General features: G+C 55.1%; 1 protein-coding gene across 4 annotated transcripts in view; it reads right to left on the minus strand.

Moving 5' to 3' along the window:
- The window catches only part of FAM53B (family with sequence similarity 53 member B), a 148,684-nt gene that overhangs the window by 44,556 nt on the left and 79,866 nt on the right, over positions 1 to 24,262 (minus strand). For all 4 annotated transcript variants that reach the window (XM_082633795.1, XM_082633794.1, XM_082633796.1 and 1 more), the window contains 2 exons: positions 22,539 to 22,593; positions 8,039 to 8,817 (listed from right to left, as the gene is read on the minus strand). In XM_082633795.1, coding sequence (XP_082489921.1) covers positions 8,039 to 8,817; positions 22,539 to 22,593 — 834 coding nt within the window. The remainder of the gene's footprint in view (positions 1 to 8,038; positions 8,818 to 22,538; positions 22,594 to 24,262) is intronic.

Raw genomic sequence — 24,262 nt, forward strand, 5'->3', positions numbered from 1 at the left:
GATTCTATGTTGATGCCACGCTTGGGACAATGGAGGACTACGTTACAAAAGGCAAAACGGGCATAATTTCACCCTGTGTGGGTCCCCACGAAAGCCAGCGGCCTGTACAGGATAAAGGCATGGGTAGGCGGCAGGCGCATCACCTCAGGCCCGGCTCATAATTAGTCACACGTCCGTCTCAGTGACCCCGCTCCGTGCTTCCCTGTCTCCGGCCCTCCCAGGGGCAGACCCACAGGCTCACCAAGGGCTTGGAGCTCCTTCCGGGGAGGCGTTATCCCGCCGTCCCCAGTAAGGACGCAGGGATAAGACAGGGAGTGTTGAAATCCTTCCGGGTTTCTCTCAAGCGGCCCCTTGCCCTGCAGCCTTCCAGGCTGGGCTGAGGTCACTGCGCTCTGTTAGTGGATTCACAAAGGCCACTGCAGGCGCCTCATTTTCCAGAGACTCTGCTTCAGCTGATGTAAACAGACCAGATGCGGCACAGCTTCGACGCGACCCAGTGTGACAAGCCTTCGGAACTGAGAGCATCCTCCCGCGGCCCCGAGCTGCCCCGCGTTCTCCAGCCAAGCCCAGAATAGGGGAGCCAGTTTCAAGTGGACAAGGATGGAGAAGCTTCAGCAACGGAGTCGGAGGCTTGGAGGCAGGCGTGACAAGAAAGGGTAGGAATCGGTTTCCTCAGGGTGGGAAGGGGCAGCCTGGGCTGGCAAAGCACTGATACCTAAGGGTGTGGGGGCGGGATGGTCTCAAGGACACTTGTGGAAACAAAAGGAATCATGGTGATCAGCTACACTTCACTTCTACTGAGAACAGATCACGAAGAAATACAGGCAAAGTGAGGGCTGCAGGTGAGATAACAAAAGGGACTTATGATCAGCAAACTCTAAACACGATAGCTTAAAGACAGTTATCTCTGGGGATTAGGGTGACTGATTCTCGGCCCAGTGAGGTCTGTGACTTGGAAGCTAATGACAAGGTCAACTCCCTGGCTGGGCCTGTTGGTCGCGCCTCCAGAACGTTTCAGCCCCTGACAGGAATCAGCGTGTCCCCTGCCCTGGTCTGGCCCATGGTCCTATCTGCCAACAGCCCCCTGCCTCCCCGACCCCTCAGTCCATGCTGCTCCCCCCAGCCAGGAGCGTGAGGGCGGGGCTGTCACTGCCCTGCTGAAAACTCTAACGCTTCCCCCTGCGCTCAGAATAAAAGACAAACATCTTCAGAGGACCTACCGAGAAGGCCCTGCGCTCGGGTCCCCTGCCCCCATCATCCGCTCTGGTCCAGCCACAAGGGGCTCCTCCCAGCCCCCTCCTGACTCTGACCTTGGCGCACGCACTCGCGCAAGCCCCCGTACCCACCCCACCTGCACGCTTCCAGGGCCGCCTCAGGGCTTATTTCCGTGGTCACACGATTCTAAGGTGCTGTGAGAACATTCTGGAAGCCTGGCCTCTTTTAAATGCTACCAGGGACCAGAGATGCCCCATGCACACAGCAGGTGGACAGGGCACTGACAGCCACACCAAGTTCCTGGCTATTCACTCTGCCGCCCAACACAAGACTTCAGCAGGGACGCGGAACCACCATGCGTGGGGACTTGCCTTGGAAACATCCAACACAACACAGCAGACGTTTTCCAGACGTTCCCCACAAAGCAGGGCCGGAGATGTCCTCAGATGCGCCTCCCACAGGCCCACAGGCTGTGGGCTCCTGGGGCAGGGCGTCCACCTCCTGCCTCCACGCCTGACACGGGAGAGCAGGGCCTAGCCAGTCGCGGGTGCCCCAAGCTCACGCGGGGAGCTGGAGGGGCTCCCACCTGGGCACCTGGGTTAGGAAGCAGAGGCCCCATCCAGAAAGCCCTGGGCACCCCAGAGCTCTGTCGCCTCAAGCACCCTTCCTTCAGCTCAGAGAGACTCTCAATTAAGGCATGGAAAATCACCAAGTGGCGTTAAAAGCTGCCTCCCTGGCATGTCCCCAGTTGAACTCCTTCTATTTTTCTTTTCCCCAGGAGATCAAAGCTATTGTGTCAACACTCGGCCCTGATCCGAGTGACCTTAAGCAGATTGCTTATGCAACCTGGTGGCTGTGCCTGGGACACAAGGAAGGATCCAGGGGTCTGAATAAGGGTTTCCTCAAATTATGAGAACCCCCATTAGGGGTTCTGTGGTGTTTCTGAGAGGAAGGAGGGACTAGAGACAGCTGAAACCACTCTCCCGCCCCGGCCCGGCCCTGCTCCACGGCTGCAGGATCACGACGCCCCTGTGCCAGAAGCAGCAAGCCCAGCTGACCGCGGGAGCCCACGAGACAGGCTGCAGGGTGCGGCTCTGACGTGAAGGCATCATCCCTGGCTGGATGCACGCCACGTGAGTCCTGCCCACACCCATGAGAAACAGGAACTGTCATTCCCATTGTACAGACAAGAAAATGGAGGCTTACAGAGGGTGAGCTGCCCAAGGGCACACAGCTCAAAAAAGCGGCAGAGTGGGGAACTGAGCCCCACCTGACACCAGAGCTCACGCTTTCTCCTCTACGCCGCCCTCTGTGTCCCGCGAGTGTCAGCTACTTGGAAGGGGCACCTGGGGGCAGGTCACAGCGCAGGAGGAGCACTGAACCCGGTCTCCCCAGCCTCCTCAGGAGCCGCGTGGCTTTGCGCAAGTCACCAGCTCTCCCGGACCCTCGAGTGAGGGGTGAACAAGAGCAGAGGTGGCAGATCACTTAGCAGTGGCTGCCAAGGTCACGGAGGGGAAGATTCTAGACTTCCTCTGAGTTCAACCAGAAGGACCACCGCAACTGGCCAGCAATGTCTGTCAAGAGCATGGAAGGAGCTGCCACCCTTGGCGTCCACTGCTCTGATGGCCTGGGTCTTAAAGGCTCCCTTCCTTTGTTCAAGCCCATCCTGTTTCCTCACAGGAAGCAACTATTCCCATGTGTCATCCCAGTTGGAATCCCAGGGCTTTCCATGACTATTCCTCAAAGATCTTAACACCCATCTGCATTCCGTGCTGCGAAGGGCGACCCACCTCTGAACTCCTCTGCTTGCTGTCAGCACAGTTCCCCACGCCCGCAGGAAGGATGCTAAGGGTGCAAAGGGGCAGGAAACTGGAGCCAGTGAGGTGGCCGGCCGCTGGCAGAGGGCACAGAAGGCCATAAAGGCTCAGGCAAGCCGGGCCTGAGCCCAGGACTCTGCCAAGAGAAAGCACAGCTGGCCTGCAGCTGCCAGGGCTGCCAGAGTGCAGCCGGTGGTGTGAGGGCCACCCCTCGTTCAAGGCAGGCCCCACCAGCACACAGGCCAGAGCGGGAGGCTGACCAGAGGGGGCCTCACCCAGGGACGACCCTGCCGGCCAAGAGGCATGAGTTGCTGATGAGCGTCTGCGAGAGGCCTTCCGCCCACTTCCACCAGCAACGCCTCAACCTTCAGAGCCCATGCGGCCCCGGCCAACCTGCTCTCCTGGACTCGTCCGCGGGACCACGGCTCTCAGCGTGGTTTCTACCTCATGCTTCTTTCCTACCCCAAACTGCCCCCGGCCAGCTTTCACCGGCCCCTCCAACATCTGCTAACACAACAGTTGCTGCCTGTTCTGAGGCCTGCTCCGGGAGCTTCGGGGGCTCAGTGTGTGGGCAGCTGCAATCAATCAAACCTCTGTTCCAGCAGCCTGACCCCTCCTCACAAACGTCTCCCTTCTGTTGGAAGCACTGTTGAGAAATACAATTTGTTGCTCTTTCAAGCTGACCAGCTTGGAGTTAAAAATACAGCAGGGCCTAGGACACCCCGGGCATGGCGTTCGGCGGGTAATCCTTGATTGTCGCTTTTGCTGAAACCTTTGCTCACACACGTGATCCATGTCTAAATGGCGACACACAGCCCAGGTCTCACTGGGAGTCAACCAATGCTTGGTGGTCAAACCAGGTCTCAAAAAAGCAGTAATAAATAATGTCAGCGAAAGTCCCGCTAATGAACAACTCACGTGCTCAGGCTGGGCCCTGCCCTCAATGGCACACACTTGTCGCTTTGCAAAGAGGAGGCTGCAGCTTCACATAAAACACCAGGCAGAAGGCGCCTTGACAGACCACGTGAAGAAAGCTGCGTGGCGAGGTCAGCAGGACCAGCCCTGGCACACACGAGGCAAGACTGACCCCCGGGCCACCTCTGAGCGTCTGGCTCTGTGGAACGAGTGGCTGCAGTCACGGTTACAGGGAGGGAGGGCCTTTCGGGGCCAGGTCCTCGCGCCATCCCTCCCCGCGGGGGCCTCCTCTCGACAGTCGCCCTCCCTCACTCAGGACCCAGCTCCCTGCCTGAGAGCCGGGCACTCAGGCTTTAAGAAGCCAAGACAACCTGAACGCAATTCTCACCAACCCCCTCCCCCACTGCTGCGAGGGACAAGAGCCACCGCTGCTGCCAGCTGGGAGCTGTGCCCGGATACCTGGCTGGGAGGGCAGGGCACCTGCAGGGGCGTCGGGTGGGCTCCTGGAGTCCCTTCCATCCTGGTACCACGGGTGACAGACATGAGACGAGAACGCTCACACATGCCAGCCTCCTCTGGCAGGTGGCGATTCTGATTCTCTCCCCATTTCACAACCCCCAGCTCCAAAACATGGAGCTTACCGCAGGCGGAGCAGGGCTGCAGGGCAGGCCTCCTTCCCATTTTCAGAAGAGAAGGATGAGGCAAGAAGAGGAAGCAGCGAGAAGACATAAGTGGCAAAGACAGAAGAGGGCGGGTGAAACCAGAAGGAAGGAGACGTCAGACAAAGAAAAGGGGAGGCTTCAGGACGTCACCCTCTAGGCCCGGTTCTGCCCCTGGAGATGCCCAGAACAAGCCCACGCCTTCCCTCCCAAGCCCTGCCATCACGACGACAACCATCAGGATCGGTCAGCGCTCCCTGGGCCCGTGTGCAGGTGATGTGTGTGTAGATCAAGGTTCACACACGTATCAAAAGGTATCACAGACACACACATTTATACAGACACCATACGTAGCTACACACATACACACAGGTGCGCGCACACACACAGACACATTTACACAGCACACGCACACGCGCGCGGACTTACGTGACCTCCCCGATTCCTCCCAACAGTCCTATGGTGGTGGTGGAGGCAGTGCCGCTGTTATCTGCTGCACAGAGACGTTAAGCAACTCGCCCAGGGCTGCCAGCCTCCTGCCCCATCTCTGAGGCCTTCTGATTCGTCAATGCCCCGCCCCCCCAAATGAGGATCTAAAGGTGAACACCATGTTCCAGAAGGGTCTGTTTCCTCAGGAGGGGCTGGGAGGGACACAGCCCCAGGGCACATCTACCTCTCAAGGCCTCAGCTTCTGGCTCAGAGCCCGTACCTTAGAGCGGTGCCCACCCAGGGCCTCCCTGTGTGCACGAGGACCTCGGGGCGTTTGGCCTCTCCTGCCTGCCTGACTCTCCCGGGGTCCCTCCCTGGTCCCTTTTCTGTGGCAGTCTGGAGAGGCTCGGGCTACCACCCTTGCTCTGGGCGCTGCTGCTGCTCACACAGACCCCAGGGAGGTCCCGGCCCCGGCCAGCGCCTCTGGTGGCCGGGGTTTAGCGGAGCTGCCCGTCGTCCCAGAGGTCTGACCGCAATGCGCTCACTCTGTGCCTTCAGCTCGAGTCGCTCACGCACCTGGGCCCAGAGCCCACGCACACAGGGGCTCCTTGATGATGATGCTCACGCGGAGCCCCTCCCGCCAGGGAGGTGAACGTATAAAGCAAGGTCAAAAGACCCACGAGAGAGAGTCTGCGATCCGGCTGCAGGAAAGGGTAGCAGGACAGAGAGCAGCGCTGACCCTCGGCACAAGCCGGCCTTCCCACCGTCGTGCAGACCCGCTTGCTTCCCAGCAGCTACAGGTGTGGGTAAGAGCACGCGGAGGCCAGGGTCTGGGGGCAGTAAGTCCTGCACCAACCGCCGTCTGGCTGCGAGCAGGTTCCCCCCACCCCCCCACCCCCAGCAACACCACCACTGACAGGGTGCCGGCTGAGGGCCCTACATGCTCCAGGCTGCGTCCAGCGCTCTTCAAATGCATAGAGGTGGCCCTAGGCCTGGCTTTCAAGGCTCCAGGAGGAGGAAGGCCCACCTCCCGAGGCCATGAATCATCTGGTGGGGGAGCCGAAGTAGGCAGCGCCCCAGGGGAAGAGGGCTGGCTGGGTCTGGAGGCCTGGTGGGGGGCGGCTCAGGGCCCATCCATCCCCAGGGCTCTGGCCGCAGCCCCTCGGCCCACACGCTTCCCAGGGGCCCCTTCTCTGCTTTCCCGGGATCCCGCCCTCTCCAGGCCTTGGCTGGGGAAAGACAGGCAGAATGAGGGCAGACTCCTCAGGACCTTGGAGGGCTGCCTGGAGCCAGTGAAGCGGTGGCACAGTCCCACCGGGCAAAATATCTTTAAATGGTTTCTACCCAAGTGAGGACGGGAAATGCCTCCAGTGATGCCAGTGGCGTTATTCCAACTTGTGGCTAGTAAAATACAATGACACCTGTATGTTGTTTTTATTACCTATCTAGCTTATCAGCTAATAAAATAAGCTCAGCATTAAAAATTTAACTGAAGCCATTTATCGTCCCCACAACTCAGGGCTCTGGGTTTCCTTCAGCAGTCACCCAAATCTGTTACCTTTCCAGCCTTTTTACCTATTTACATTTCTCCAGGAAGGAAAATTCCACCTGCCTGTCCAACTTGAATGAATGTGTTCGATCACTGTCTAGCTTGGACACCCCTGGAGAGGCGACGGGAGGAAGGGAAACTGGCCATGAGGGCAGGGCCTGGGCTCTTGGACAAAGGTGGCCAGAAGGGCTGGACTCAGGGGTCAGGTCGGTGGCCTAGACCAGAGATACTTGCACCTCTTCTTTTGGGGGGACCTCTAGGCTTGGAGGGAGAACTAGAAGAGAAGGAAACGCCATAAACAGAAGCTGTATTTTCATTCTGAAATGAAAGGAGGCCCGGCTGAAAAAGCAGCACTGGCCACTGAAGGAAGGCAGTGGTGCCTGGGAAGGGGTGGACACGACAAGCCTGCCGGCACAGACGTGGCCATACGCTCACGAGCGAGGCCAACCTCTCAGCGCCAAGCTAGTCCCCACTCCCTCAAGCCCAGCGTGACAGATGCTCACATAACAAGACTAGAAAAGATAATGCTCAAACCGTGGCTCTGAGCACCTGAGGACCCCTGGACACAGAATCTAGAGCGCCGCGTTCTACCCACCACACCCATCTGTCCCCGAGTGGACAGGTGGTCACAAGGACCAACCCTGCTCCCTGGGCCTCACTGTCACGCTCTGATCCTTGGGACTCCGCAGTGAGAACCAAACGCAGGCAGCCCTCAGGCTTGGAGACTGTCCTGATGATGGTGTATTAACTCCAAGTTCATCTCATTCAAACCCACACCCAAGATCAGTGTTCGCAGGAGGCAGGGCTCTGAGACTCGGAGGATAAAGCACAAGTGACAGGGGTGTGTGGCCAGAGGCCTCGCCTACAGCGAACAGCAAGGATGATTACACAGGTGGCACAGAGCAGAGTGATCACAATTTCTTGATGGTCTCACACTGCTGGCAGTTTAATCAAAAGAATAAGTGCCTTCCCCCATTTCTCGTTCTTTAAAACTATCACCCACGGCCCTGATCTCGGGATCGGCGTGATCCGAGTGACACTGAATCCCGGCCTGTGCCAGCAGTTCCTACGGCGGCTGCAGGGATGGGCTCCTGGGAGAGGCTCCAGAGAAGTGCCAGGAGGGGGACCACCAGTGTCTGGTGACGCTGGACTGCCCGACGCCCTGCCTCTCACCATCTGTCGGCTCCTGTACCGCTAGCACGTGTGCAGAGGGAAAGAGCATTTCTGATTTTAAATGGAAAGAAATAGATGTTTAAAAAAAAAACAAAAAAAGGGGGGGGCTTGATTTCATCTTGCACTGTATAGAATTTTTAAAACGAGGAAGTTAACCCACTTCCTGGGCATTTCTGACACTGGCACCCTGCGGTTGCCCGGGACGGGCCAGGAGCCGCGGAGGCTCCGATAAGCACCTGGGTGCTTCTGCAGCGCCTTCCAGCACCTTCCGGGGCTCTTACCTGCGCCATCTTGGCCAGGTCCAGGGAGGGCCTCTGCTCCTGCGCCTCCTCGGGGCGACGCCGCTTAACGCCGACCTTCTTGTCGTTAAGGACACACGGCTGGGAGCGGCTGCGGGAGAGCCCACTGGAGCGCCTGGCCAGCTCCGGCGTCGAGGCCGGGGTGCTGCTGGCTGAGGGCGGACAGTACTCCGCAAAGGAGAACTGCTCGTGCGAGCAGGAGAGGGACCGCTGCATGTCCAGTCGGGCCCCGCCCACGGGGCTCGGGTCGGGGCCCCAGATGTCGCCTGCCTGTCTGCAGGTGGCCGAGCCCGGCGCCCCCTGGCAGGGCTGACCGCCAAATCGGTGGTGGAGTCCCGCCTGGTCGTAGGGCGAGGAGAGCACGTTGGCGCGGGATGGGAGGCTGAAGCTGGAGCTCCTCTGCATGGTGCTGAAGCCGTTGGAGTAGCGCTGGACGCTGCCCCCGCTGTAACAGCGCCTCTTTTCAACAGGAGTCCAGACTTTGGACCCCAAGGGCCTCCACGATGTTCGGCAGCTGGACATCTCGTCGGAGAAGGACAGCGACCGGCACTGGCGCTTGCTGGGGGGCGCGGAGGGGTTCCCGCTGTGGTCACTGAGGCTGAGGTCTTTGATCAGGTTGGTGACCGCGCAGGCAGTCGCGGCCTCCGGGTGCCACAGAGCGCTGTCCTGACACTTGTCGGGCAGGCACTCCCAGATGCTGGCGCTCGGCTGGTCGATCTGAAGAGGGCACTTCCTGTCCAGGTCTCGCCATCTGTCATTTTCTGGTTCGTAAATGACAAAGAGAAACAGGATTTGAGAAGGCCTTCGTGCCAGCCCTCTACCTCCTCACCAAGAGCCTGTCTTAAACAGGACGTTAGAGCCAGAAAGGCCCTTAAAAGCCATCCAGTCCAACCTCGCTTTATAGATGAGAAACTGAGGCTCAGAGAGGGGACATGAGTCCCACAGTGCTGAGTCAGGAGCAGGGCAAGGTCTAGGATCCAGGCAGCCCCCAGGACTCCTGAGACGGTTTCCTTTCCAACATACCGCACCGCCTCCCAGGAAAGTCCAAAGCACTACTGTTCACCCCAAAGGCATCTCATTTTCTAGAAGGGAAACTGACTTGCCTCACCCCTGCCCTGGCCGGCAGCAGAGTGGGGGCAACGTGTCTGTTACATCCCGTCTTAGGGCTCTGCTGCTCTGGGGCTGGGACTCGACACCCTGGCAGGAAGACCACAACCAAAGATGAGTCTGTCAGAACTTCCGAGGGGCTGGAGGTGCTGCCAGGTTAGTGCATCTGATTTCCATCTTTAAAATACTTGCTGACAATAGAAGCTGGATATTTCATGGATTTACATCCCCTCCGCCAAAATGTTCCATAACCAACAACATTAGCTGCCAATCACTGAGGACTTTCCTTGTGTTCACTTGCTTTCTGGCTGAAATCGAGGACAAAGTGGCTAAAATCTATAGAAGTAAGTCTTGGGCTGCAAAGACGTAAGGGTACAATTTCAACTTACACATTCGGGTCTCTCCATGAATGCATGGATAAACAAGCTAACCCTGCTAGGAAATGCGGACTTTTGCACTTGAACCCTTACTTTAGAGAAATATTCAAGAACTATTTGTTATTCTTCTACTACGGAATCAGGCACTGTGCTGAGAATTTTAGGAGAACAAACTTGACACAGTTCTTGTATTCAAGCTCACAATACAAAAGCAAAGTTAAGAAATACGCTGTGCTGCCAGGGGTCAACATGCTACCATGTTTCTATGTTTTTCTAATCTACACGTATTTATAAACCGTGCAAATCTGGATATGGAGAAAAGTATGACCAAGTCAGTCAGTAGAAGGAGAGAAGTAAAATCTGAAATGACATCCAGTAGCTATTTCACACACACTGATTCTCAGAACTGCAATCAGTTACTGCGCAGCCACCGTGGGTGGTGTAACCCGGCACAGTGCCCCGCACGGCTACCACTGCCGCCCAGATGGGAAGACCCAGGCTTGGGGGGGTTGAGTAAGTGGCCCCGAGCCACACACCTAACAAGTGACGAGATGCAAACCCAGGCGGACCCACCTCAAAGCCCTTTGCTCTTTTCGCTACACTGCAGCACTGAGGGAACCACAAGGCAGTCTGACCTTGGCCCTGCCCTCAAGGAGTTTACTAGTCGTTCAAGATGAGCCATCACTCAGAAAATTGTGACGTCCTTGCTCCAGGCAGCAAGGACTGTAGGACCATCTTCTCTACCACTGGCCACTTCTCAAAGGGCCCCGAGAGACACACCTGAGGGACTCACTCCATGCTGAGTGCCACAAGCAGCAACTACTGGACAGGTTCAAAGGGAATGAATGACCAGTGAGGCCCAAAGGGAGCTTCACGAGCCAAAGGAAAAGCTAAATCAGGGCTAAATGTGATGCTCCTTCCTCCTGGGCACCCTGTGCACCCATAAGACGCAGAGCCTGAGGCGCTGGGACCCTGGACAGGGGACATGGCAGGAATCGTCCAGAGGCTGTTCCCACAGGAGGGCCTTAGAAGCTGGAGAGACAGGAGAGAGATCTGCCGAGTTAGGCCAGCTGGGAACAACGCAGGACTGACGCTAAACGTGCAGTTCATCTCATCCCTGAAATCTGCCCAGGCCCTGATACGCGGCAAGTCTCGATAAGTGTTCCTGTAACTTAATCATTACTAAACCCTGACAAATCATTACTAAAAATTATCTTTTTGCAAATACCATTTATGCTGTTCAAAATAGGTCCTCACTACCTACCACTCCTCAAATATTCACCATTCTTTTTTTTTTTTTTTTTTTTTTTGGCCACACCGTGCAGTACGTGGGATCTTTGTTCCCCAACCAGGGATGGAACCCGCGCCCCCTGCAGCGGAAGCACAGAATCTTACGCACTGGACCGCCAGGGAAGTCCCTCACCATTCTTTTAAAAGAGTTTCAATTTGACATTCGTCAGCAGTTGAAAGTTCAGTAAACTAATACTAGAGTAAAATTTTAAAAAATACAAACTAACCTTGACTGAGTCACGACCATCTCTGATTTAGAAGAAGAAAAGTTATCCTCGGAAACAAGTGAAGGTTTATGTATGATGATGTTCTTCAAAAGGATATGAGTGACAGCAAACTGGTAAACACAACTAAAATGTCCTACAGTAGGCGGCTGGTTAAATGAAGCACCAGGGAATACCGTGGAGCATGAAAAAAGCAGTTTCAAAGAATATTAATGATGTGGAGAAATGTTAATGATGCAATACTAAGCATAAAGAAACAGGATACAAAACTGTAGAGATAGCGTGATTCCTATTTAGTAAAATACATATGTTATATGGGAAGATAAAAAGGAAATAAACGAAAATGTTCATGCTTGACTGGCACAGAGCCAGTTGATTTTTCTCATTTTTGTTTCCCTGGAGCTTCTACGTTTTCTATATGGACAAATATGTGGAGGACCAGGGCCTATGACCCCATCCTCCTCTGGGTTTGCTCCTTTGGCCTTTTAGGAAGTTCCCATCAAACAATGCTCGCCACCGACTCCCCTTTTGGGACAAGGCATTGAGGTGCCACATGGGCCACAAATGTGGTCGATGGGGAAGGAACCAAGGACCCAACCGAGGGCAGTGAGGGCCCCAAGATGGTGCCATAGTGGCCCCAACTTAAGGAGCCTAGAGCCCACTGGAGACGGTCTCTGTCCCAGGCCTTGGGAAACCTGGGAAATTAAAAGAGATTGGTCCTATCCTCAGAAGATACCACTTTCTGTTCCACTTGTCTTTCACGGCCCTGGAATTGTCCCCATCTCTAGGGAGATCGTGAGACAAAGGGCAAGTGGGAGCCAGTTAAGCACGAACATCCTGTCTCTCCAGTGGCTACCTTGTGATCTTGGTGCTTCCTGACTCGGGCCTCCCTACTCCAGTCCCATTTCCTTTCTGCCCCCAGAGAACTTTGTGAGGCCCACACACGTCGTGGGCCCCGTCTACTCGCGGTCTCCCCAGTAGGCCCTGTGCTCCAGGCACGCCGGACTTCCTGTGACAGCAGAAGTCAGACAAGAGTCAAGGAGAGCCAAGATCATCCTTGAAAATCCCTGCAACAGCCCATAAAGCCCACTCCTCCTGGTTTTGTGTACAAAGCCCTGAAGAGTACATAAAACTAAAGTTTAATCAATCAATTGCAGGAATGAGCACAGGTGACATCTCTGTGCAGAGGGGTGTGCATTCGACTTGTTTTGCGGTTTAACTATCAAATCCCCAGTGGGAACTGGGGTTGGATGGCTAACTCTCGCGTGCTCCTACCTGCCTACAGGAACCACCTGTCTCTGTTTTGAAGAGTAAGCCTCTATTGACCTTAATACATAGATGTCTTTGTTGTAGGGAGGAGTAAAAGAGTCAGTTCTCAACTCAACCCACCGGTTAAATGCGGGTGCAGCGCGACCGCCGTGGACCTGCGGCTTCCCCTCCCACGTGAGTTCTTCCACGCCTTCACACCTTTGCAGAGACCTGCACCAGTCTCTTACTTCCCACTGCAGAGCCAACTCAAACATCACCTCCTCTGCCGATACGCTCTCCCATACAAGCCCTTGGGCACCTGCAGCTCTTTGCCTAGACTTTCAATCACGTGGCTCATGTTAACTGAACTTGAATGATCTGTTTACGTGTCTACGTCATCTACTGAGCTAGAAGTTCTGGAGCACAGTCCCAGCATGACTCTCCCGTGCCCAGCACACAGCTTGGCACACAGCAGACCTCAGCCGGTGGTGGGTGGAAGAAGGAGGGTATGACGAAGCGCAGATAAAAACTACAGAGCAGACCATGGGTGTTCACTTGGTCTCGCTTATCCTCTGTCCCTGGCACAGGTAACCGTTCCTTGGCCAGCCAGGTCCAACCTGGGCTGTGCCTTGAACTCCCCACCCCACCACGGCCAGGGATGGTTGCGTATGAACCAGCCAGGACACTGGCTGGCACCGCAATAGCTAAGACACGAAGCACTGCCCTATACTGAGCACTGCTACTGTGTGTCAACACCAGCCAGGTGGCCACTTGTTCTGTCTGCAGAGCAGATAATATTTTAATTGTTTCTATCTTTATCGCTTCAAGAAGTACAATATAAGAAAAGTAAAAACAATCGAGGCTATGTTTAGCCCTTGTGTTTTCCCCCTTTACTCAGGGAACAGAAGGCGATTTGTTGGGTCAGGTCACCAGACAAAAGAAACAGGAATAGAAGCTAATTTTTCATGGCAAACCGCCCTGAGCGTTAGGCCCAACGTCATGGTGTACAAAAGGCCTCGGTTCGGCTCCAAAGAGAGGATACCGGACACCCCCGCCCCTCCATTCAATACCACTTCTGCACAAACAACTATAACTCTTCCAGAAGTGACGATGGCCGTGGACGTGGGGATTCCACAGAGCAGGGCTCACTTGGTGTGGTGGGAAGGGTGTGGACTTGGGTTCGAGCCTCAGCTCTGCAAGTGACTTAATTAATCTCTCAGAGCCTCAGTTTCTTCATCTATAAAATGAGGGCACTGGTGATAACCACCCTGCAGAGCTATTCTGAGAACTAAACAGTTGCCTCGCACAGGGCCTGCGAGGACGGAACAGGCTCTCGAGACGGCAGCCGTGATTGTGACCACGCTGCAGAAGGCTCGGACAGCTGAGCCTCGGCCCTTCTGCAACCGGGGACCCATCTCTGTGGGGTCTGGTTGGAACGGGAACCTGGACGCTCTGCACGAGGATGTCTCAAAGTGTGGTTTCAGGACCACCTGCAGGGGGCATCCTCTGGGCTGTTAAAATGCAGACTCCCAGGCCCAGATTCTGATACACAGAATCTCTAGGGGTAAAAGCCTGCATTTTAATAAACTCCCCAGGTTATTTTAACACGAAGTTGTTGAGAACCGCTGCTCTGGACTGCAGGCTACACAGGGGCCTGGGTTCTCAAACACCTCTGCGGCAGCCCAGTCAGACCATCCAGACACACCAGGAAGCTTCTGCAGGGTTGACCATCCCAGTCTCCAAAAATCTGGATTTAGAACGTCACTGAACACTGGTGTCCTGGCGTTTGTTTTGTTTGGGGCCAACAACAGAAAGTAGAATTACGGAGGAGGATGACTCTGTCCTTCAAGCTCCTCAAGGTCCCTTTTCACAGGAGGGGGTGGGGACCCCGAGCTGCACGGCATGTTCTGGATGGAGGGCCAGTGGGAAAGGCCCGAGAGGCCCACCGTTCACGTGAAGGGGATTGCGTGAGCCCCCCTCCCGCCGAGACACACCGTGGCCTAGAGCTTCTCAGGAAGGTTCCCAGCACCACGCCTCCAGCAGGTGGGGCACAGCCCCTGGACACAGGCACCGGCCCCTCAGGCTCTCGGCGAGGCCCCCCTGCCTTCAACCCTCAGGGGCAGCTCCAGTTCCTTCACTTCCCTGCCGAGCCTGCCTTCACAAGGCTGAGGTCACACACAGGAGCGGCATAAGCGCACACGGCCCTCTTCCTACGGATGTGGGGCAAACTACGCAAAACACACGAGCCACGGAAGCATCGAGCTCTCTCGCAGATGGCCTGACTAGGTGGCCTCCACGGCGTCTGTCCAAGCTGAGGCGCCACGACCGAGCCGGACACTCCCCGAGGCACAGAAGCCGACGGGCACACACGTGGGGACAGGAGCTCAGATCCCCCAGCCGTATCACAGGCTTTGGCCCTGAAACCAGCCCCTGACTAAGGAGAGAAGGCTGCTGGGTGCACAGATCCAGAGCTCAAAGAAAGAAAACACCCGGAGGGACACAAATAGCAGCTGACCTCAAATGTTCCTGTTTCCATGTCTGCCCTTAAACTTGAAGGGAGATTCCCAGGGGCCCAGGTTCTGAGTGGACTACAAGCCTTCTTACGTTCAAAAGACAGAAGAGATTTACAGCCTTGGATATCTTTATCCTGTGTTTAGAGGCTGCCTTATGGTGACATAACCACAGCAGAATGTGGTTTCTAGAAAAGGTTAAACACCTGAAGCACAGCCCCGAGGCACAGAAGGCTCTTGCTGCCGCCCAGGCCTCAGTCACACCAAGGTCGGCTGACTCATTCCTGGATTTCACACCTGTCTATTGTGCTGACATCAGTCTCCGGCCCTGCCCTGCCCTGCCCTGCCCTGCCCTGTGGGTTGGGCTGTGCTAACTTGGTCTCAGGGCTGCAAGGACTCTATGCTTGATTTGGGGGTAGAAGCTCACCAACCCTTTCAAGGGGAAACTCAAGAGAATTGAGGTGTCTCTCTGAAACCAGCTTTATTAAACCGGTCTTACGAAAAGAACACAGGTGGAAAGACATAAGGGGCAACGACATGAGCTATCCGTCAACGGCGGCGTCTACTTGTAAATGAACTTTTAGAGGCCCTGGCCCACGGGTGCGCCTCTTTCCCTGGATCACCAGAACGGAGACTCAATTCAGAGCTGTGTCAGACAGACACAGCTGGGCTCCGCCCACCCAAGCGTCAGCCTCTGCTTGTGCCCCCTCATCTGCAATAAATCATAAAATGTCAGCGGCGTTTTGGGCTCAGGGACAACAACAACACAAGATGCCAAGCTCCTCAGCCAAGGCCTGAGGACAAGGGACAAGGATGGCTGGAGATAACTAACGCTCCACTGGTCCCACCAAGTGGGAGGCTGGCTCAAGGGGCGCTGGGAGATGCCCGAGAGGCTGGTGGGTTCAGAGTGGTTACTGGGGCCCTGACGTCACCAGCCAGGTTGGGGTGGTGCATGGCAGCTGCCACTGCTTCTGAGAAGTCTTTGCTCTCATAAAAAGAGGCCCAGTGGGATCCCCAGACAGTACAGAGGTGTAAATAAAACCCTCCAGACTGGCCACTGGGAACATGGGCCTCGGCCTCCCAATCTGTAGGAGGAAGTGCGGACTAGGGCCCTGTGACGGCCCCTTTCAGCTCTAAATGGACCTCCTCCTCCATCCCCAACCTCCAGAAATATGCTGGGAAAAGCTAGTGGCAACAAAAACTCTGAAGAGGCAGAAAGGCTGGTTTCATCCATCTCCGTCAGATTCCTACCCCGGCTGTGGGTATGCACAGAGCATGGGAAATGGGCAGCTGCCTGTGATTCATCTCTAAACCGATGTGTGCAGCAAAGCTGGGTGCCATTATACAGACCAAAAAACTGACAGCTGGCAGAGCTTTTCAGGAAACTGTCAATAAATTCACATTAACTGTTAATTAACTAACACCCCATTGGGATCCTTGCTGAAGTTGGGAAAAAGCGTGAGCACATATCCCAAGCACAATACTCATCTTGTGAGGTGTCACAGCACTCCCCGTGTGACTGGTGAGGAAACTGAACTTCAAGACAGCATCACGTCTCACTTATGGACACACAGCTAGCAAACAGCAGCCTGCGGTCCCAAGGCCGTGCTCTTGCAGTTGGGCCAGGCTGCCTCCTAATGACGATTTCTGCATGTGGAAGGCAACCTGACGATGCACCACACTGGGGTTGCCCAAGGCCAGTCCGGCAGCTGCCAGCCCCTGTCCTCTAGCAACTCTGGGGCCCCTCTCCTGCCCATGTCAGACCAGCACGGGTGAGAAGGCAGCCTGGGAGGCTCCCTTTTCACTGTAAACAGCCATCATGTGCCAACTACACTTTGCACCTACTTCCGTTCTGTACATTATTCCAGAAACGCTGTCTGAAACCAATAAATGGTGCAAGGAAAAACTGAAAGCACTCTGTATGGACAAACCTTACACTATTTTAGAGACGGAAAGGTCACACCTATGACCACAATAAATAAAAATAGTCATTAAAAGTAAGTTTTTAAAAATCATGCATAGGGGCTTCCCTGGTGGCGCAGTGGTTAAGAATCCACCTGCCAATGCAGGGGACACGGGTTCAAGCCCTGGTCCGGGAAGATCCCACATGCCACGGAGCAACTAAGCCTGTGCGCCACAACCACTGAGCCTGCGCTCTAGAGCCCGCGAGCCACAACTACTGAAGCCCGCGCGCAGCAATGAAGACCTAACGCAGCCAAAAAAAAATCATGCATATGCACTTTTGTATATGGATATACTAGCCTATTTTGGTTAATAATCAGTTTCTTAAAGGAGACCCTGGTCCAGTGATGATATGCAGCATGGCCATCTCTGAGAGACGGAAAAAGCCACAGAGACCAGAAACTCTGGCTTTGTTATCACTGTTGTTCGTTTTGTTTCAGTCATGTGTGTGTTTGTTCTCGGAAACCTGAAATGCTCAGCCTCTGAATGCTGCCTTTTTCCTGCACGGGGCAATCACATCCCACTTTCAGTGACAAACAGTGGTGGAGTGAAAAGACCAAAAGCTACCAAATCTCGAAGTGATATCTTTTCAACCTGCACGGCTCAACACAGCCAAATGACTTACCCTGTAGAAATTAGTACAGAGGGTGCCCCAGGGAGAAACCCTTTTATGCACAGAGCAGACTTTAACAGCCAAGTAACTAAACAAAGAAAATAAGGGCTTATAATTAAAATGCTGACAAACCTGTACCAGAGTGGCACAAGCGGGGCTGCTATAATATTTTTACAATTCCTTTTTATACATCATGTATGATCCTTCTGCTCAAGTTTCCTCTACGTTCTTTGCCTGTGAAGTAATTTACATTAATAAATAATTTATTACCATAACTCCTAAAGTAATTATGGGTTTCCGCCCAATTTTCTTTTTTTTTTTTAGCATCTGAATTGTTTTGTTTTTTGTCCACTGACTTGTATTTACACAGCTTTTCCCAGTGGCCTTTCAGATAATTGGTGTCGCATGCACTTTCTCACGTTATTTGATTTCCGGTCTCCTCCTGGCCTGAGCGAGGAGGAGGAGTGTGTAGTGTCCAGTGTCCCTGCAACACGGAACTCATTCAAGGGGTGCAATTAGCCAAGGCGAGCGTGGTGAGCGGAGGCCCCTCTCACCCCCCACCACTTGCCCTGTTTCACCAAAAGAGATTCAACTAGTACCCGTGTGACCCTGGGTTAGCGTGAAGAAGCATCTCCCACGGCAAATGCTAGAGGAGCCGGAGGGAGGGAGGGAGCTGCGCGCTGAGGCTGCCCGGGCAGCCCCCGCCTTCCCCAGCACAGAAAGGTCCTCTAGGGAGCAGCCAGGCCCCTGTCCACACCCACTAGAAATCATGGCCAGGAATGGGGGCTGGCTCGCCTCTCAGGCCAGCTAACCAGTGGGCAGGCCACACCCATGAAACTGCCACCTGACCAAGGTTTCCTGTGTCAAGAACGCAATAACCGGGCAGACATGGCTCTTCCCCAGAGAAGCTGGTTGCAGAGGAAATTCCAGTTCAGCACAGGTGTGCTGAGGACGGTCTGGGAGGTGAGAAAAGAAACCAAGAGGCACAGCACTGTCTCTGCTAGAAGGGGCCCTGCGGTAACCAGGCTAGGCGGGCAGCCTGATGATGGGCGCCCAGCCCCGGCCTGCCGGTGGCCTGGCTCCACTCTGCCCTGCTTCTCTCATCCACACTTCACGCTGCCTTTGTCCCCCCACAGCCCCACTCTGGAAAAGAACAAAACCACTTCTTTGTATCAAGTCCCCAAACTTGGGGCACGGGGCGGCGGGGGGAGGGCGAGACAAAGGTGGGGAGGGGCCTGTAATCCAGCTCACAGTAACTGAGCATGAAGTACCTCAAAACCAAACATTGCTGTGAGCGCCGATTATATTAGTAAAGCATTTCATCTCAGTGGGTGCAGAGGAGGCTGAGCTACTTGCAAGGGTGGCTTTTTAAGAGGAAGCAAACAGGCACTCCCGACCCGAATACACTTGCCTGGTTTTTCTTGAGAACATTTATGAAACTCTAACTCATCCTGGTGTCCAGCTAGGACCCTTGCGTGGGGGCTTAGGAGGGAAATGTCCCGAGTCACAGGGCCAAGCTGTCCCCAGCTCTCAAGGGAGAATTCCACTGATCAGGGCCAGAATGTGAGTCCTTTTTCTTCAGGAGACAGGCAGGGGGTTTTGGTGATTATAATACTAATTTTTTTTTTTTTTTTTTGGAGGCTGCATTGGGTCTTCATTGCTGTTCGCGGGCTTTCTCTAGTTACAGCAAGCAGGGGCTACTCTTCTTTGCGGTACGCGGGCTTCTCATTGCAGTGGCTTCTCTTGTTGCAGAGCATGGGTTCTAGGCGCACGGACTCAGTAGTTGTGGCTCATGGGCTCAGTAGTTGCTGCACGTGGGCCCTTGAGTGCACAGGCTTCGGTAGTTGTGGCGCGTGGACTCAGTAGTTGTGGCTCGCAGGCTCTAGAGCACAGGCTCAGTAGTTGTGGGGCACGGGCCTAGCTGCTCCATGGCATGTGGGATCTTCCCAGACCAGGGCACGAACCCGTGTCCCCTGCACTGGCCGGCGGATTCTTAACCACTGCGCCACCAGGGAAGTCCCAGTGCTATGATGTGTTCTCTTTGCTGAGCATTGTCCATCCCAGGAAGGGCCCAAAACCCTCTGGAAAAGTCTGGCTGGACCCACTGGGTGTCCTCTTCCCTGCTACGGAAAAGCAGGCACAGCTAGGATGAAGTCTCACTGCCACTCAGGTCACAGGGCGAGGCCACACCTTGAGTCCCGGGTTCACTGGGCTGGAGCAGCCACCGGAGTCTCCACGAGCACACAGCCTGGAAGGCCTTGGACTGCTGACATCCCTGCCTCAGTAAGTGCAGGAAAGGGATGGAGGTGGGAGGGGCTGAGCCGGCACCTCCCGGGTGCCACTGTCTCTTTAAATCCCACAAACACCTGCCACATGCAGGACGAGGAAAGTGAGGCTCAGGAAGATGCGCTACGCGCCTACAGTGCCGAGGGCCCGCTTCAGGCGCGGATCGTGGAAGTCGGCCTAATCCACGGGAATCCACTGCTCCCTGGCCTTCCTCCTCCGCCAGATAGAAACCCCCATGAGGGCAGGGGCTGATTCGCTCTATCCCCGCCCCAAGCGCCTGACACAGAGTAGGTATTCAATACCTACCTACCAGAACAAGCCACTGAAACGAACTGTGGTGAACTTTTCTAAAAGCCCTGGTAGTGCGTGCTGTCAGGTGGGTCAGGGTCTCCCGAACCAAGAAGGGGCTGAGAACAGAAAGATGAGCATGTGGGAGAGAGGGAAACCGAGGAGAGGGCGGGGGTAACTGCGCAGACCTCACAGAGTGGCTGTCCCACTGCCCCTCCACTGCCTGGCAGTGCCCTAATGCCAGCCAGCAGAGCAGGAGGGGGACAGACCCCATGGAAGGGAAGAGCCCGAGGGCGAGGGGAACACTGCAGAGCCCTTCCTGAAGAGCCACCCGGCAAACAAGAGCCTGGAGGAGCAGCGGCACAGGCCGTCCTGGAAACCCTGGCCAGAGAGAGGGCCCACCCCCCACCCGGTGAAAAGCAGGCCTCTGGGCTCTGTGGGCTCAGACCAACTCTGCTGGGAATCTGGGAAAAGGCCTCTCCCCACACGCCTCTGCCTTGGTCCCTGGGGCTGAGCATCTTCCCCACCGAGGGCGAGTCTCACTCACACCCCCTCCCCAAGGAGACCAAGGTGGTCCCTTTGGGCATGGAGGCCCCCTGCAGGAGCAGGATTCTCACTTTAGGCCTCAGCCCTCTTCTCCACCTATTGTGTATGGAGCTCACGCTGTGCCAACCTCCTTACAAATGTCTCAGAGTGCTCGAGGCGCGCCCACAAGGCAAGTGCTGTCCTAACAGCCATTTTACAGATGAGGAAACTGAGGCTTAGAAAAGGTAAATAGTTCAGAGTGACTGTGTGAGTGCCAACACCACCATCACGAACCCACAGGAGCTCCAACTTATTCTGATGCACTTGGAGCAAAGGCCAAGGAAGCCCGACACACAACACGGCCTTGAAATAAAGACCAACATCTCCACAGTCCAGGTCACTAGCCTGGCCCAATTCAGAGCTGACCTCCTGGCTGGGCTCAGGGGTTCGTGTGCCCAGGAGCCCCTCTCTCCTTCCTGGATGTGACAGAGGAAGGCAGCCCAACCACAGCTCAACTGTGAGTCTGACCAGGAAGCAGGCAATGAGGCAGCCTTCTGGGCCACGTGGACGGGTCGCTGAGGGTTTGTCAAAAGCTGTTAACCACCACCGAGGTGTTCAGTCAAGCCCCATGTGGGGACAGGCCTCAGAAGTGTGTCACACGGGTAAACCAAGGCCAGGTGACCTCCGTTTCCACTTCCTCTGGGCGGCAGCACCAAGAGGGCCGCCCGGGACTCTCCCACAGAGCTGTGGCTTGTGAGTGAGAAGAAAACAATCCTCACCCGCTCCGGGTCCAACTCTACCCACCTCATGAGGTCTGTTTCCCCAGATGTGAGTGGGCGCCCCTGCCTGCCCCCCGAAGCAGCTGCAGAGTCCAGGAGGTCCTGCATGTGAGGCGCGTGGCACAGCACCATGCTCACTGGGACACCCCCAGCACCACCCCCATCGCCCACCTAAGGGAACTGAGTCTAAAGAAGAAAACGCCGTGCCCAGAGGCAAAGCGCCGAGACAAAAGGCAACAGAGACTTTACATAGTCCTGCGGAGACAAACTTGAAACCGGAAAGAGAGGACCCATCGTGGAAGCCTGGTTTACAGAAACTCATCTGGCGAGGTGTCTCCGCAGGGGGCAGGAGTCCAGGGGACAGCGCGCAAGGAGAAACTGCCCGATCAACCGGAGCAGAGAGAAATCAATACAGTCAATACGGTCCTCTTTTTGGCCCCCTTATACAAAGGGTAATTAACACTCCCGTGGGAGCAGGGTACCCAGGCAACCTTTCTGGAAAGCATGTCAGAAATATGACGCAACGGCCTTAAAAATGAAAATGTTCCCGCTCTCCAGCCACTCCACTGCATACCTGGGAACGATCCTAAGGAATAATCCAGAAGGCAGAGCAAGATTCAGACCCTGAGTCACTGTTAAACAGAAAACAGAACGGTCCTTCTACCCAACTACCAAGAAACAGTTACATCGTTAAACACACTTTGAATCATCCACACAATGCAATACCAGAGCCTCATTAAAATGCATGGAATGGGCAATTTTAGCGCTGCGGGGAAACGATGGTAATTATTACTAAGCGAAAAAAGCGGAAAAATAATTTTGTAAATAATTTTGTACAATCGCATGTTCGTCATGGACTTGGCTATATAAAAAATGCAATGGACATAAACTACACCAAAATATTAACAGTAGTTATAACTGTGTATTGGGGCTGTGGTTTTTATTTTATACGTTACACTATGGTGCGTTTTCTGAATTAAAATAAAATGAACATGATTCCTTTAACAATCAGACAGAAACCCTCAGTATCACTGCTGGAGATTAGATTCGTAAGCCACACACCAGCGCCCGGCCCCTCAGTCAGCCGCAGCAGCCCCTGTACCACTCCAGCACCGCTGAGACCGGAACAGTTCAAACACACGGAAGAGAGTCCCCACGGCTGCTCCCTGTGCCTGTGTCCCGCAAGTGCTTTTAGCGTCTCACCTGGAGGACTCAGGCCCTGGTGGAAGGGCTAGAGAAGGACTGACCGTCCACAGCCACCTTGGTTACTCACCCATAATTCCACAAGAGAAAAGTGTCGGTCCTTGACTCATCTTCTTTGGCGTGTGCTGAAAACAACCAGAAAAGCTATCACTCTTCAAGTCATAAGAAGCACGTTTGCACATGACCCTGCACTGATCCCTTGCTAAAGTCACAATTAAAGGGGTAACCTCAGATTAGGGAAAGGAGAAAAAAAGTATTAAAAGAGACATCTGCCCATAATGAGGTCTGGGCTCTTTGTCCGGAGCCTTCGGTGAGTTATGGAGTCCATCAAATTAATGGGCTTTAAAAACACACAAGAGAGCCCCGTGACTTCTGACACTAGGGGATTTTTCCACGTGAGTGATACGGAGGAGGGTACAGAAGGGGCTGTGACGTGAGCAGTTCGCCCAGCTGAGCTGGAGGCAGGCCTCCCCACAACCCAGGCTAGGAGGACAGGGGACCTCTTCCTGCCCGTGGTGGCGGGAAGAACCTTGAGTGAAGGTCAGAGGCCACCTCCAGAGCCCTCCCTTCGAGACACAAGGAGAACACCTCTTCCGTCTCTGTGAAGGAGCAACGGGTAAAGCTCAGGAGTGTGGCCCTGGCCCTGCAGGCTGCTGTGCAGCCAGGAGGCCCCCGAGGCATCCTGACGAACTGAAACAGAAACTCAAAGGTTATGTTTGGTCTCAACACACAGCTACGGCTTTGGAGCTCCTCGGCACCGCATTTCCACAGTGGTGTCCCTGTCTACTGTAAACACTGTGTATCTGCCCTCTAACCCCGCACCTAGCCTCAGCCCACCACTATGATCATTGGGTGAAAAGCCAGTGAGGCCTAGAAGAACCCCAAGCCCAGGTACTTGCTCCACGGCTACACAGTAACCCGAGCGTGGAACATTCCAGGGGTTCCTCGTGCTGGCCGAGGCCCAGGTCAAGAGGCCTGTTCTGACCTCTGATGAGGAGGACACCATCTATGCCCATCGGGGCCCCAGGAAGAAAGATCTCACTCATTCCTGCCTTCCTGCCTGCCTCCACTCATTCAGCAAATATGTACCGGTAATTCGTTACGTGCAGGCTGTGCCGGGGTTGAGCGTGCGATGGTGAAAGAAGCTCTCAGCTCCAGAGGGGTCAGAGGTCACAGAGGGCTCTAGCTTCTGAGAGGAGCCCCAAGTGACAGGGACGCGCAAGGCTACCAGTCCAAGAAGTGGGCAGAGAGCCAGGCCCTGGCTCTTTCAGGCCTGGAAGGAGGACGGGGTGCCGACCAGGAACACCCGGCCCACCCAGGTAGGAAGGTAGCCAGTGTCTGGCAGCAGCTGCCCCACCCCTGTCCTCAGCTGCCCGAGTCAGGGACCTTTGCCCTCGGTCAGCAATGCATTCATCCATCAGGTTATCAAGGGTCCGTCCTGACCAGTCTGGAACACGGAGGTGAAGGACGCCCGCCTCAGCCCTAAGGAAGCTCACACGTCACAGACGCCACAGTCACACAGACCCCTGGGCTACAGAGAGTGGGACTGGAGGGAGATGGGCCAGGCCGTGGGTGCTGGAGGTCAGGGCTGGCTTCCGGGGGGCAAACAGAGCTGCTTCTAAAGGACCAGAAGAAACTTAACGGGCCCGATGTGGGGGAAGGCGGGCAGGGCCGCCCTCCTCCAGACCCCCATCTTGGGTTTAAAACAATCCTTGTGTGTTCAGGATAGGTCCCCCTCCTGGAGTCCACCCGGGGAAATATCCGGAAAAAGTTAAAAGACGGCTGCCTCTGCCT

This window comes from Mesoplodon mirus (assembly GCF_964341445.2).
Source record: "Mesoplodon mirus genome assembly, chromosome: 2".
Taxonomy (NCBI): Eukaryota; Metazoa; Chordata; class Mammalia; order Artiodactyla; family Ziphiidae; genus Mesoplodon; species Mesoplodon mirus.